Raw genomic sequence first — 14,351 nt, forward strand, 5'->3', positions numbered from 1 at the left:
GAAACATGTATGCTAGGTGATTTGCCCAACACCACACAAAGACTCAGTGGCAGAGCTGTGAGCAAAGCCCTGACTCCCAGTCCCTTGTTCTAATTTCATACCCCAGGGTATATTCCCTCTGAAGCACTGATGTTGGAAAAGGAAGCTGGTACTTCACAGAGTGTGCAGTGTTCTGCTGCAGCACAGAGGCTGCAGGGGAGAACAACAGCGAAGGGATTGTAGTTCAGCTTGATTAGCCCACAATGCAGCATGCACATTAAGCACATCTTCAGCACCACTAGTGGTATTGTTATAATACACAAGGACCCTATTTAATTCACTATTGTGCTGAGTGCCTCACTAGAAAAAAAGAAAGAAATCTGGAAAATGTCCCAGACTATACATCTGCCCTTCCAGTATATTTCAGAGGAAGAAGATCAGGGAAGCATAAAGATGAGTAAATTAACTGTATTCACAGTGGGTAGACTACACACTGTTTTTATTTGAACAATCTGAATGCAATTCTTCATCCCTAAATAATATACAAGTCCTGCTTCTGCTAGCCTGGCTTGCTACCATACTAGCTGAACCCTCTTCAGCCAGAGATGTGCAGCTGCTTGCATGCCACTTGATGACCCACTCAGAAAGTACACGTCAGCTACTAGAAAGGCGGGGTGGTCTACTGAACAGAATTCGGCTCAGCTGGGGCTTACTGGTGGGTTCTGTTTGGTTCTGTCATGGCCACACAATATGGCCTGAGGCAAAGCAGCTCTTCCTCATTCATACATTGGCGACAATAATACTTAGTGCATCACAAGGGGGAAGTCGGGCTTATTTAATAAGTGTCTGGCAAGTGCTTTGTGATCTTTTCACATGAGGCACGATACAACCCCAAAGTTTGTCTGAATTAAACTAAATTGTTCATGGTCAAAATACAAGCACATTTACAGCAGCTAACAGTCCTGCAATAGCAGGGAGATGGACTAGGTAATGTAATAAGTCTTTCTTCACCAGATTCTATCACACAGGGCAGTGTTTCCCAAACTTTTCAGGATGGCATCCCCTTATTATTCTTCGAAGTAACATTTTTTTGCAAATCCCTTGCACTGACTATAAAGTTTCAATAAAAATGTATCAATGATGACAAAGATAAGCCTGTATAATTTATTTGTCTGTGTGTTTCATGCTCTTAAGAGACAATACTTGACCCTGAAGAGTAAGGCTGGGTAGGCAGTGGTGGAGAGAGATTTTCTTTGGTTTAGATTATAATAAAAATTTTAGTGCCTCGCAAACCTCCCCCCTCTGACCAATTGCCTTTCATGATCTTCCCCCACAAACATAAGGGTCAAGACCTACCGATTGAAAAACATTGACATGGGAAAGACCAACTGATGGATGTCTGAGGAAGACAGAGAAATATAGAGTGGGATTTTCAAAAGTGCTCAGCATTGGCCTTTACTCCGTTGCCATTAGAACGCACATAGATTTCAACAGGAGCAGAGTTAGACCGAATGAGCTTTCTTGAAAATTTCACCTAGACATGGCATTGTATTGTGTCAAGTGATACCACAACATTTAGTATCCTGCAAAAGTAGAATACAAAGGAGATTTTTTAAGTTTTTGAAAAGGCCTATTTTGAAGGTAAGGGTTCCCTCACTTTTGCTATTATTATTTCTAAGGCCACCCAAAGATATATTATTAGGTGTCTTCCAAAACAGAAAGCCTTCTCCAAGATGCTTAGAAGCCAAGATTATGAATTTAATCAGCATGGGCATGGTAGTATGAGGAAAGGTTTTTCTAAATTATTCTGGGAAAACATGTCCTAATCTGGTTAATTTTGTGTAGGCATAATGAAAAAGGTGGCTCTTAAAAAACGGCTTGAATGAGTTGAGGGTGGTGACTTTTCATAGCAGCTCAAGCAGGTCATGCCAGGAGTACAGACTGGTGTGCAAGACAGTTCAAAGAGGGCTGTGGGTAAAGTTTATGAGCAGGGCGAAAAGGTTGGTGTTGCTGGTGGAGCAAACATGATGCAATAAGAGACAAGAGGCTCAAACCACTGCTGAGCCCGGGTAAGGGAGTTTCAAAGAGGCATCCTGTGGCTCCCTGACACCATAGTTTAGAGCAGATTAAGGGCTGTTCTACACTATGTCCCAGCTGCAATGTCCTCCAAAGAGCTGTTTGCAGCTGGGAACCGCCAGAGCACAGCTTGCTCTGGCCACATCTCTGATTCTGGAGGCAGACAGCTGGCTACATTGGTTTAGGGTGACCAGACATCCTTATATTATCAGGACCATCCCGATATTAGGGGCTTTGTCTTATATATGCAACTATACCTCCCTGCAAAAAAGTGTCTTGATTTTTCACACTTGCTATATGGTCACTCTATATCGGCTACACATCAGACCTCCTATAGTAAGGGAATCTGCAGCTGGCTGTTTAAGCTGGCTGTACACTGGTTCAAAGACATCACAGTGGGGCTCAGCCTATTGTCAGGTAAAAGGAAGGACAGAGCTATGGAGGATCTTGAAGAATCTAGAATTAGAAAAGAACTGTTGGGTCACTTAGTCGTTTCTGTACGAATTATTACCATGCACTATTTGTAATACAGTAGCCTTCATGTGCGGTTTGACACTAGGTTGGAGCTCCTCAGATGGAGCTAGGCTGTTCTCAGTGGTGGCAGATGACAGAACAAGGAGCAGTGGTCTCAAGTTGCAGTGGGGGAGGTCTACGTTGGATATCAGGAAACACTATTTCACTATGAAGGTGGTGAAGCACTAGAATTAATCATCTAGGGAAGTGGTGGAATCTCCATCCTGAGAGGTTTTTAAGGCCTGGCTTGACAAAGCCCTGGCGGGGATGATTTAGTTGTTGTTGGTCCTGCTTTGAGCAGGGGATTGGACTAGATGACCTCCTGAGGTCTCTTCCAACCCTAATATTCTATGATTCTATTCTATGATACAGTTCTGTTCACAGTAGAGTATAGTTATAAATGTGCTAAACGTTGAGGTTCCCATCACTTTCCTTGGGAGCCCACACCATGGGCTAACCAATGCTAAGGTGGTTGTGTCTCTTAATCCTAATCCATCTGTACTTTTATTTTTAATGAATAAGATTCTTATTCAAGATCCCATTTACATCTTGGTTATTGATTCATGGAAATTGTCACCCCCTCCTTTTCTGTGGCTTCATTGTTAATTCCTTTGTTATTCTCTGACAGGATGAAATTATGGCTCTGATTTTACACATATTGAGCCACATTTTTGCCATAATTGCTTTCCATTCCACTTCTTTTTTTTTGGTATCCTGTTTATGTTGTTTTATCCATAGGTTCAGAACTCTTCCTGTCTTTCCTCTCTACTTTTTCCCCCACAGGACTCTGGAGTTTCATAAACACCTGGCATTTCATTACTTGGTAGTAGATCTTTAACCTTTCACTTGAATACTTAATTTGTTCTTTTGTTCCTGACCTGCAGATGTAAAACATGTTTTATTAAATTTTGAGTATAGTGACAAGCCTGGTTACGTAGAAGATATCATTTTATTTCTGTCATATATGGTTTCATTATTTTTAAGCGTATCATAAACAATAATTCTGCTGGAGCTATAACGAGTTTTTTAGCAATTCAGAAGACCAAGGATCCCAGTTCAATAATGTGATTAACTTTAAGCAGGTATTTTAAGATGAACATGTGATTAAGTGTTTTGTTGAATCAGGGCCAAAATTGTGAGCCACAGAAATTAAGCAGTTGATTATCAACATTTGTCCATTTAGCTCTTTTGGTGTCATACCTTTATTCAGCTTGCAAATAGGTTGCAGTGTGCATGCTATATCTTCTCAATGACAAGGAAGCAGAGTTTAACAGCATTCTGTATATTCTTTCAGCAACTTTTAAATAGTTTTTTTATCAATGATATAAAATATTAAATAAAATGTGCAGCGCACAGATACAGAAAATGCCCAGCAAAGGAATAAGAGGCTCATTTACATTATTTGCTTGATTTTTACAGCATGAATTTGGCAATGGGTGGAAACACAGATTGCCATAAGGATGGCAAATCTTGAAATGGTAAGACAGTAAAGAGCTAAGGATTCAAAAGTGGCATGGCATCAGGTAAGGTCAATGTTTTTTGTCCTCTGTTAATGGTGTGTTTAGATGGCTCGCTCATTACAACTAATTCCATGTCAGTTTTTTCACAGATGAAACATTGCACCTGTCTATGAGAAGACAGTGGCTTCAAAGCCTGCCTTCCATCATTAATCAACATGTGAAAAAGCACTAGCGGTAAAGCTGAGCTAACCATGGGTTAGATTACTCCTGGGGGAATTCTGCACCACTGCACAATGTAGAATTTTGCAGAAATTAATGTTGTGCATGCAGAATTTCCTTCCCCCGCCCCCCCACCAACAGAAATGGTCTGCAGAACTGCTGGCCACCACTAGGGGCCACTGGACATGGCAGAGCCGAGCTCACAACTAGAAGATGAGCTAGAACTAGAACTAGAGCTGGTGCAGTTCCCAGCGTGCCCTGAAGGAAGGAGACAGTGTGCAGGAAACTCTATGCAAGCCCAGGACCAAGTATCAGTCTGTTTCTCCCTCTGGTTCTCTAGACTTGGGGGAGAAGGGGGTGTGAGTGTCTAGGCTGAGGGCAGCCATGGCTGGGCTCTGTAGCGGAGGGGGTGTGAGTGTCTGGGTCAGAGGGGGGCCCTGTAGCTGGGCTGTGGAGGAAGGGGTGTGAGTGTCTGGGCCAGGAAAAGCCCCATGGCTGAGCCTTGGGGAAGGAAGGGGCAGAGAAGCAGGAACTCATCGGTAGTAGGAGTTTCTTTAACTTTCTATTCCTGGGAGAATTTCTGTGTGTGTCTGTATTGTCACAGACATACTTGCTGACGGGTATTTTGAAATAAATGATTAAATAATTGAAAGTGGCATGATTATATAGTGCTATTTTGACAAACAGAATTTGCAGAATTTTAAAATATTGTGCACAGCATTTTTAATTGTTTGGCGAAGAATTGCCCCAGTAGTATTAGATGCAACCGCTAAACAAAGAAAGGGTGGAAGAAACAAAAATAAGGAGCGTTTACTGAGAATTCCCCTTGATCTTCATTATCAGTGGCCTGTATCATCATTCCACTGAGAAGGTGGATCTTTTTTATTATGTGCCATGATGTTACTGTTACACTGTGGAAAATAATAACTGAATTCAAACACCGCTGGAGAGAGAATTATTTTTTTACAATTATTTTTTTTTAAATTTGTACTTAATAAAAAATCGAATGGAAAAATCATGAAAGTGTTAGGGACATAACAGAGAGACAAGGTGGGTGAAATACTATCTTTTATTGGACCAACTTCTGATAGTGAGAGAGAAGATTTTGAGCTTACACTGAGCTCTTCTTCAGGTTTTGGGGTCATAATGTCATTATGTATTGAGAGACATCAGTCAAACCATAGTTAAGGTTGAAGCTAACTTCCCATTAGAAGGATAATTTTTAAACTCTCACCCTACATTTACCCAAAGCAAATCAATCTCCCTGAAAATCCACAGGGATATATCTCAGCTCAGGATCTAATATTTTTTTTGTAATTTTGAAAAAAAAATGGTCTGATTTAAGGACTTCATAGAATTAAAAAACAAACAACCAACCCACCATCACCACCCAATTGGTTAAAGTAAAGTAAAAGAGTGAAAGAATCATTGATAAAGAAACTGAAACAGTTAAAACCTTTAAAGAGTAAGTTGACACTGCTGTCGACACCAGGGGATTTCCCTAAGAAAGCACATCATACCACCAACCTATGATAAAAAGCAGATCAGCTGCATCTTCAATAAAATTCCACAACAAATTAATCAATAACTACCTAACATTACATTACATCCCTGCTGGGCAATGTGTATTTCAGTCCAGGGTTCCCACTAGTCACCATTCAATGGACCTCCAAGACAAAATTCCCTTCTCAAAGAACCAGGCCTGATACATGACAATGTATTCTTACATCTTTACTCGATAATAAAGTCTATGCCCATAACTGCTATTCTCCGCCAAATTTAGCCCTCTTCCACATTCTGCTTTCATCTGATTCTTGGATTTTGGGTTGAATAGTCACAGATCTATCTACAATCACCACCAGAAATTCATGTCCATGAAGTTGTGGCCAAAGAAAATAGGATGTAATCGCACAAAAATCATCAGCCACTGACTAAACCAACAGAGACAAACACCTCACACACCAATTCGCTACCAAAAATATCAACACCACAAAACAGAGATAACTGCCAGATGTGACTAAAGCCTAATCCCTTAATCCAGTGTAAAATGCACCATGAGAAAAAATGCCTTCCTGTCCCCAATGTGGTCACCACAGCAATAGAGTTAAATTCTCTACCAAACACATACCTTTTAAAGAGAATTACTAACCAGGCTGGATAGCCCAATCCATGGCCAACATCAGCCAGCGAACGTGGGGTGGGACAGTGCGAAAGAGTGAGCTGCTGGTGAAGAAGCTGAAATATGCTGAGGCTCCCCAGTGGATTATCTTCCATCCCCCACATCATGCAAGGAGTTAAACCGTATCAGTGCATAGGCCATCGTTTCAAACCATATGGCTTGCTATGTCCCATGGAAGGGTACATGACAGCCTGGCAAACCTGTGGCCACAGGAGACTCTGGGTTTGGGCCAGCCAAATATTTTATAAAACCATAGGAGGCCAGTGTTAATAGCTTTGCAGGGAACCCTGGGTTTGCTTTTTCTGGCCCTGACACCTATTATGTACATAACACAACACATAGGAATTTAAAAAAGAATAAACAAACAGACAAGCTTAAGCTGCAGGAAATTCAGCACGTTAAAGCTTTACAAACAAATGATGTACAGGCTTTTTTATTAATCCAAGTCACAAAAATGTTCTCCCACAAGTCAGTGACTAACCTTCCAAATATGGGAATAAACATGATCAATTGCGTGAGCAATGCTAAATACAAAAGCACCAGATAATTGACTCATGACCCACCAAACCGCAGGGAAACGCACTCTCCCTGGCAGCAGAATGACCTGGTGACAGCTCCTGTACCACAGGAGATCCTGTTCCCTCCCATAGGCCACTCTGACTGAAAGTAGGATTCTGAACCATGACCTCAAAGGTGAAATGCAGGAGACATCCTGCTGGGCCAAAGGCTCCCAATTTAGTCTGGATTTTGCCCTTTCTCTCCCCTCAGGAAGCTGTATTGCATGTCATGGACAAAGCGTAACCATCTATTTGTAAAGTGAGGTTTAAAGATCTGCTGAAACATTCCAGCTATACCACTGTAACTAAAAGTCTGTAACTTAAGTTCCAGGTGCACTGAGTCATACGCAAAGCATGGCATCGTCATCACAATAAGTTATACCTTTAAGACATGCACTAAAATAACATACAGTGTTAGCCGAGAAATATAATGCAGGAAGAGAGAGCACAATATAGAACTGTAATGGGAAAAGTTATGGTAAGGTACTGACTGAGCAAAGATCAGGCTACATGTTATATACAGCTACCCTATTTCTGTTACATATGGTATTTTGGTCAAACGAAAGTGCATTAAAAAAACCCTCAACTTTATCTCTCTCTATCTTTGGATTTTCTTTAGGAACCCACCAACCCTGTTGTATCTCAATTTCCCAACATGAAAAATGAAGATGAAAATGCTTAACCAACTTTGCAAAGCACTTTCAGATCTAAGAGGTGTTAAACATTATTTTTATTAAATATACCATCTTCAGATGTAATATTTGGTTAATTAACATTTGTAAATCCTTTTGAGAACCTTGGTTAGGTATTACAGAGGTGAAATGTTGTTTTTATAATGACTGTGGCTCATCGAAGCACCAATCAAAGTTTCCTGTTCTGGAACACTCTAGAGTATGTGCCTAAGTTTAAGCATGTGCTTAATCCCTTTGAAAACAATAGGATTTAAATAACTGCTCAATTGTATTCATAAATTGGATTAGATGTAATCATATACGTAAGCGCTTTTCTGAAGTGGACCCCTAGTAAGGTAAGGAATACAGCTTCTTGCACAAGAAAGTCAAAAATAAAACAATTAGGGCAAGAATTACAATATTTCTGAGTGATTAATATAGGTCTTCCAAGCCATGCGTAGTACAGTTTTCAGTTTAGCCACCTGTGTTTATTAGTGTTCTTTGGCCATTCTCCAGACATACCAGCAGCCTGCTGATAAGAATACAATATAATTTTTCAAGTATGTGGTATTGATGGAAGTCAAAGATAGTGTTTAAACCACTATAACTTTACGTAAGGCATTAAGCCTGGGGCATGAGATGTGCTAGATATATAAATACATTTGTTATGCGCTCATGCTCAGTGGTGAAGTTCACTTTGCCAAGCTTGAGTATGTAGGGGTTGGTACAACAAAAGTACCCCAAAGCCAGGGTCTGCAGACAGTCCTGTTCCTCCAGTTCATGTGGTGGAAAAGCAGCTGCAGCCTGAGCTACTTACACATAAAGTAGATTATCTGACTCACAAGGTTAGCACCCATTACTACTCTCCATGGCCCACTGCTGGTGTCATAGTCCTCATGTGGTCTCCAACATGGCGACTTTCCCCAAAGAGCCCAAATGGTGCTCAGGGTCCTATGCAATAGATACCGTAGCCCCATACAAGGCTATCATTTCACAAGAATCAGCCATGGCTAGACTTTCTTGGCCCTTAGAAAGAAAGAGAGAAATCTTGCCATCACAGTCAATGGGGAGAGTTGCTAGTCAATCAATGGAAGGCTGAGCCATAAACGATGGTGCATATTTAATAGTTCCTGTAGGACTCTGATATTTAAACTCTGCTTGAGCTTGAAAGAAAAAAAACAATTCAATCTGGTTCAGATCCAAAGGCATAACTAACTAAAGACTGGGAAGAACATTGAACAATAAAGCACATCTAAAACATTCGACCAACTTACCTCCCCCTTTTCTCTACCACTACAGTTGTGATGACTACACAGGAGGTAAGGAATTGGCCTGAGATTGAAAATGGCTTGTCTGAGGACAAAAGGCATTCTCTGTGAGGGGTCCTTAGGTTTGAAAGTCAGTCCAAACCAGTTCCAATCTGTTGACCTTCATGACATGCTCTAATGCCCATTGGTTTTTCACCAGCTGTGAGAGGACTCCGTGGGAAATTATAAGGATTGTAAGGCAGGAGATATCTCGGGTGCTGGTCCCAGACGATGGAATTAATTCCCCCAGGAACTAAGGACCATTGGAAACCACTCCAATTTCAAGGGACACTTCTTCCACCTGCCTTCTCCAATTTAAACACAGAGGAGCATAAATATTTTTAAAAAATCCGAAACCCAACACAATCATAATAAAAACCACTCCACTGTACATACAATTCTCCTCCTAGCGACAGGAGGAGAGAAAGAATCAACTTCGCATGAGAGATGTTCATCACCACACTTAATTGGAAGGTTCTCAGATACTAGGGTGATATGAAAGCTTATAGAGAGCAGAAGTTTCTGAATGTGGTTTCGGCTGCTGAGTTATTCCATGTGTTAATTATTGGGGGAAAGGGTGTTACTGGAGTAGTCTGTCTTTTTAAAATGCACCCAAGAGTGCTTAGAGCAAAGGTTAGGGTTTGGGTTTTTTTTAATGAGTAGAATAAATAAAATAAAATCTGCTTGTAGTATGGTGCAAATGGCCTCTCTCCCACCCTCTCTATGCCCCAAATGGTGATACCAGAATGCTACGTGATACCTAAGGTGAAGCAAGGAAAAAGAAAACATCTACTAATCCCAATAACTCCTGCCTTTGAATATTCAGCTGAATTCTCCACTGAAGAAGCTTGTCTTGTTGCCTATAACTTACCTCTTCTCGATGTTCTTCTCCAGAGCGTTGAATATACCACCTAATCGAGGCTTGCTGGGACTTAGGAATGCATTCCAGAAAAGTTGAATTAAATTCAATGCCAAAAATCACCTTTTCATCAGCAGTTTCATGACTAATGCCTGGAAAGCAAACATGGTACAGAAGATTAACCCTGACCTGATTTTTAAAGCAATGGGAAAATAGATTGATTCAGAACAGATGCTATAGGAACAAGTGAATTATAAAATAAGCAAAAGGAAACTTAACTTTTAGCTTAAAATGTAACTGCTAGGATTTAGAGGCAGCTGCTAACTTTCCTCCAGTGTAACTGTTTTGTAGAGAGGTTAATAAAATCTGTATCAATGACTTTCTTAAATTTGAAAAGAGACAGTCACTACTAGTGAATTAGATATTTTACCTATACTTTTCCTCTGCTCCATCCTCTGTGCACCCAGTGAAGACTGAGCAGAGTATAGGTGGGGTAGCCATAAGTGCTGGTTGTAGTTTCACCAATTCTGAGAGCCACCAGGGACTGCTTTACCAATCTGCATACTTTAGAGCAGCCTCAAGACTACTTTAAATCACTCCCTTTTAGTGGCCATCTACTAGGCAATTACTGCTGGAGCTCAGTGTGTTCCAGATAGGGCACTGAACTAGAAGTAAGGAGACTTGACTTCTTGTCTTGACTCTGCCAGTGACATTGGGGACAGGAAAAGTCACTCCATCTCTCTGTGCCTTTGTTTCCCCTCCCAGCCTTTGTCTGTCTTGTGTATTTAGATTGCAAGATCTTCAGAGCAGGGATTGCCTTTTGTACTCTGTTGGTGCAGTGTCTAGCACAACAGGGCCCCAGTCACAATTGGAGCTGGGAGGCACTATTATTATATAATTATTATCTATTATTAGTAGTTATTAGTATTAATCTGCCAGGGGCTGGAAGTGGGGTGGCACAAGGCCATCTGAACCTGTTTTACAGCACCAAGGGAAATACCCAACTAGCTGCTAAATCTAGCCATACATTCCATTTTTGCCACCATATTGGGGCTAAGGATTGAGTTCATATTAGTGCAACATTTTAAGTAATTTTGTATTTGTTCATCAAAGACAATTACTTTAATAACCATTTCTCTACAAAGAGATACCTGACAGCAGTCAGGCTGGCAACCCTACAGTAACCCAAAGCTCTGTGGCATATCTCAAATACCACTATGTAGTAATTGTGGGTGAATCGTGAGAGTGCAATCCCAGCCCCATTGAAATCAATGGGAGTTTGGCCATTAACTTCAATGGAACCGGGATTTCACCCTGACTTTTTAATAATCCCTGCGGTATACGTGCACAGTGAGAGCCCAGTATACCGTGCACCAGACTGGTCTTTGATCTCATGGCAGACAGCCCTAATTTTTGCCATGACATTTGCTGAGTTCTGCAGCAGGCTTCCAGCACCACAGTGACATGAAAATAATCCGAGATTGATCAAAGGTAACGGCTTCTACTAGCTCAAAAATTAAATTCGGCAATACTATCAATAGTGTTGTAACTGGGCTGTTCATTTTAGCAATTGAATGTAAAACTCCCAGACTAACTCAAACTTCAGTTTTGAAAGATTTTCATTTATTTTACGCTGCCACAGAAATTGTAGCATAACCGCAGGATTTAGCATTGACAATACACACTGTAAGTGAACTGCAGGAGTTGTAAAGGGAGTGAGCCAGACTTTTGGCAGCTGGGAGAGGGGGATTTCTTGCTGAGGGAAGGGAAAGGCTCTTGTTAATAAGGGGAGTGTTTAAGTAGCTGCAGGGAGGGGGAACTGGAGGGTTTGGCAGCTGGAACAGGGGTTGGGACTTTCGTCAAGTGTGTATATGTATTGGGGAGGAAGAAGGAGCATTTCCTGCTTCCTCAAAGGTTTTCTTACTTGGATATCTCTCCAGATACTCTGCAAGGGAGTGGAGGTCCTGGCATCTCACTCAGGGTCGGGTATGGGGTATTCACGTCAATTGCCTTATTTCTCCCTGCATGCAGGTTTCTGCTGGTGTCTCTCCCCCATGGAGTGGGGGGGAGTTGTTTTCGCCATTTACTTCTTTTAAGTTCCCATCACGCAGTGAGTCTAACTGTTGACTGAGGGCTGAATGGAGAGTATTTGGGGATTCTAATTGCCTGGGCATTAGGTGGCCGGATATCTCCAGAGGCCATACCTGCAAAGAGCGTAGTAAACAGACAAACACACTGACCGTACACTTCTTGTTGGAGGAAGAGGTACAAATACTTACTTTCTTCCACATCCCAGCATTGAGCAACTGGGTCTCCGTATTTGACATCTTGCCTCCTGGCTCGCCTATAACAAGAGCAATACAATTCGTAACACTTGAGGCATAATTGCTGGCATTCAGTAACAAAATGCAGAGGAGCTCTGCTGATGTGGGACCGCAGCACTCCTGCCCTATCGTTGGCAATTACAGCCCTAAGTAAATCCAGCTTCACTCTCAAGCGGCATGTGACACAGAGAGATTTTTACAAATGTCACAAAGAGACAGGTCTGTGATTTAAGAAAAATCACTGTGGGGAGACAGATCTGCCTAGAAGAGGGTGAGTGCAATCTAGTGGCAGAGACGGCTTCCAAATCAGCTACAGGAGCTCTGCCAGATCCAAAGGCAGAACAGATGCTTTGATCTGGTGGGCCAGATCATCTTGGAACCCATCAGAACCCCCAACACCTTATGTCATATAAACCTACTAGGTTCAACAGACCACATTCCTGACCCAACTCAAGACCAACACAGTATAATGTCAACTACTGAATTTTCTAAAACAAGCAATGCTGGAAAAGCATAGGTGCTGCTTCAAATGGAACAGTTTTGAGAATAGCAGCTACAGAGTACGGTTAGGGGAATTTTATGTAGAGATGAACAGAGCGGGGGACTGGGAGTCAAGATTCCTGGATTCTTTTCCCAGTTCCACTATTTAACTTTTTTAGTGATCTTTGGGTGAATTACTTAGAATCATAGACTATCAGGGTTGGAAGGGACCTCAGGAGGTCATCTAGTCCAACGACCTGCTCAATGTAGGACCAATCCCCAACTAAACCATCCCAGCCAGGGCTTTGTCAAGCCTGACCTTAAAAACCTCTAAGGAAAGAGATTCTACCACCTCCCTAAGTAACCCATTCCAGTGTTTCACCACCCTCCTAATGAAAAAGTTTTCCCTAATATCCAACCTAAACCGCCCCCACTGCAACTTGAGACCATTACTCCTCATTCTGTCATCTGCTACCACTGGGAATAGTCTAGATCTATCCTCTTTGGAACTCCCTTTCAGGTATTTGAAAGCAGCTATCAAATCCCCCCTCATTCTTCTCTTCCGCAGACTAAATAATCCCAGTTCCCTCAGCCTCTCCTCATAAGTCATGTGTTCCAGTCCTCTAATCATTTTTGTTGCCCTCCGCTGCCAGCTTTCCAATTTTCACATCCTTCTTGTCGTGTGGGACCCAAAACTGGACACCGTACTCCAGATGAGGTTGAATAGAGGGGAACAATGTCGAATAGAGGGGAACAATCACATCCACAATCTGCTGGCAATGCCCCTACTTATACATCCCAAAATGCCATTGGCCTTCTTGGCAACAAGGACACACTGTTGACTCTTATCCAGCTTGTCGTCCACTGTAACCCCTAGGTCCTTTTCTGCAGAACTGCTGCCTAGCCATTCGATCCCTAGTCTGTAGCGGTGCATGGGATTCTTCCGTCCTAAGTGCAGGACTCTGCACTTGTCCTTGTTGAACCTCATCAGATTTCTTTTGGCCCAATCATTTAATTTGTCTAGGTCCCTCTGTATCCTATCCCTACCCTCCAGAGTATCTACCTCTCCTCCCAGTTTAGTGTCATCTGCAAACTTGCTGAGGGTGCAATCCACGCCATCCTCCACATCCTTAATGAAGATATTGAACAAAACCGGCCCCAGGACCGACTCTTGGGGCACTCCGCTTGATACTGGCTGCCAACTAGACATGGAGCCATTGATCACTACCCATTGAGCCCGACAATCTAGCCAGCTTTCTATTCACCTTTTAGTCCATTAATCCAGCCCATACTTCTTTAACTTGCTTGCAAGGAATAACATGTCCACTGCTTTCCCCTCATCCACAGAGCCAGTTATCTCATCATAGAAGGCAACTAGATTAGTCAGGCATGACTTGCCCTTGATGAATCCATGCTGACTGTTCCTGATCACTTTCCTTTCCTCTAAGTGCTTCAGAATTGATTCCTAGAGGACCTGCTCCATGATTTTTCCAGGGACTGAGGTGAGGCTGATGGGCCTGTAGTATCCTGGATCCTCCTCCTTCCCTTTTGTGAAGATGGGCACTACATTAGCCTTTTTCCAGTCGTCTGGGACCTCCCCCAAACGCCATGAGTTTTCAAAGATAATGACCAATGGCTCTGCAATCACATCCACCAACTCCTTTAGCACTCTCGGATGCAGTGCATCCGGTCCCATGGACTTGTGCTCCTCCAGCTTTTCTAAATAG

The 14,351-nt window shown here is 42.1% G+C and overlaps 1 protein-coding gene across 8 annotated transcripts in view; it reads right to left on the reverse strand.

Annotated features, from left to right (window-relative positions):
* SEMA3D (semaphorin 3D) overlaps window positions 1-14,351 on the reverse strand; it is a 201,093-nt gene that overhangs the window by 10,940 nt on the left and 175,802 nt on the right. For all 8 annotated transcript variants that reach the window (XM_038384707.2, XM_038385302.2, XM_038385484.2 and 5 more), the window contains 2 exons: window positions 12,100-12,164; window positions 9,833-9,972 (listed from right to left, as the gene is read on the reverse strand). In XM_038384707.2, the coding sequence (XP_038240635.1) occupies window positions 9,833-9,972; window positions 12,100-12,164 (205 nt within the window). The remainder of the gene's footprint in view (window positions 1-9,832; window positions 9,973-12,099; window positions 12,165-14,351) is intronic.

Source organism: Dermochelys coriacea, chromosome 1 (assembly GCF_009764565.3).
Source record: "Dermochelys coriacea isolate rDerCor1 chromosome 1, rDerCor1.pri.v4, whole genome shotgun sequence".
In the NCBI taxonomy this organism is placed as follows: domain Eukaryota; kingdom Metazoa; phylum Chordata; order Testudines; family Dermochelyidae; genus Dermochelys; species Dermochelys coriacea.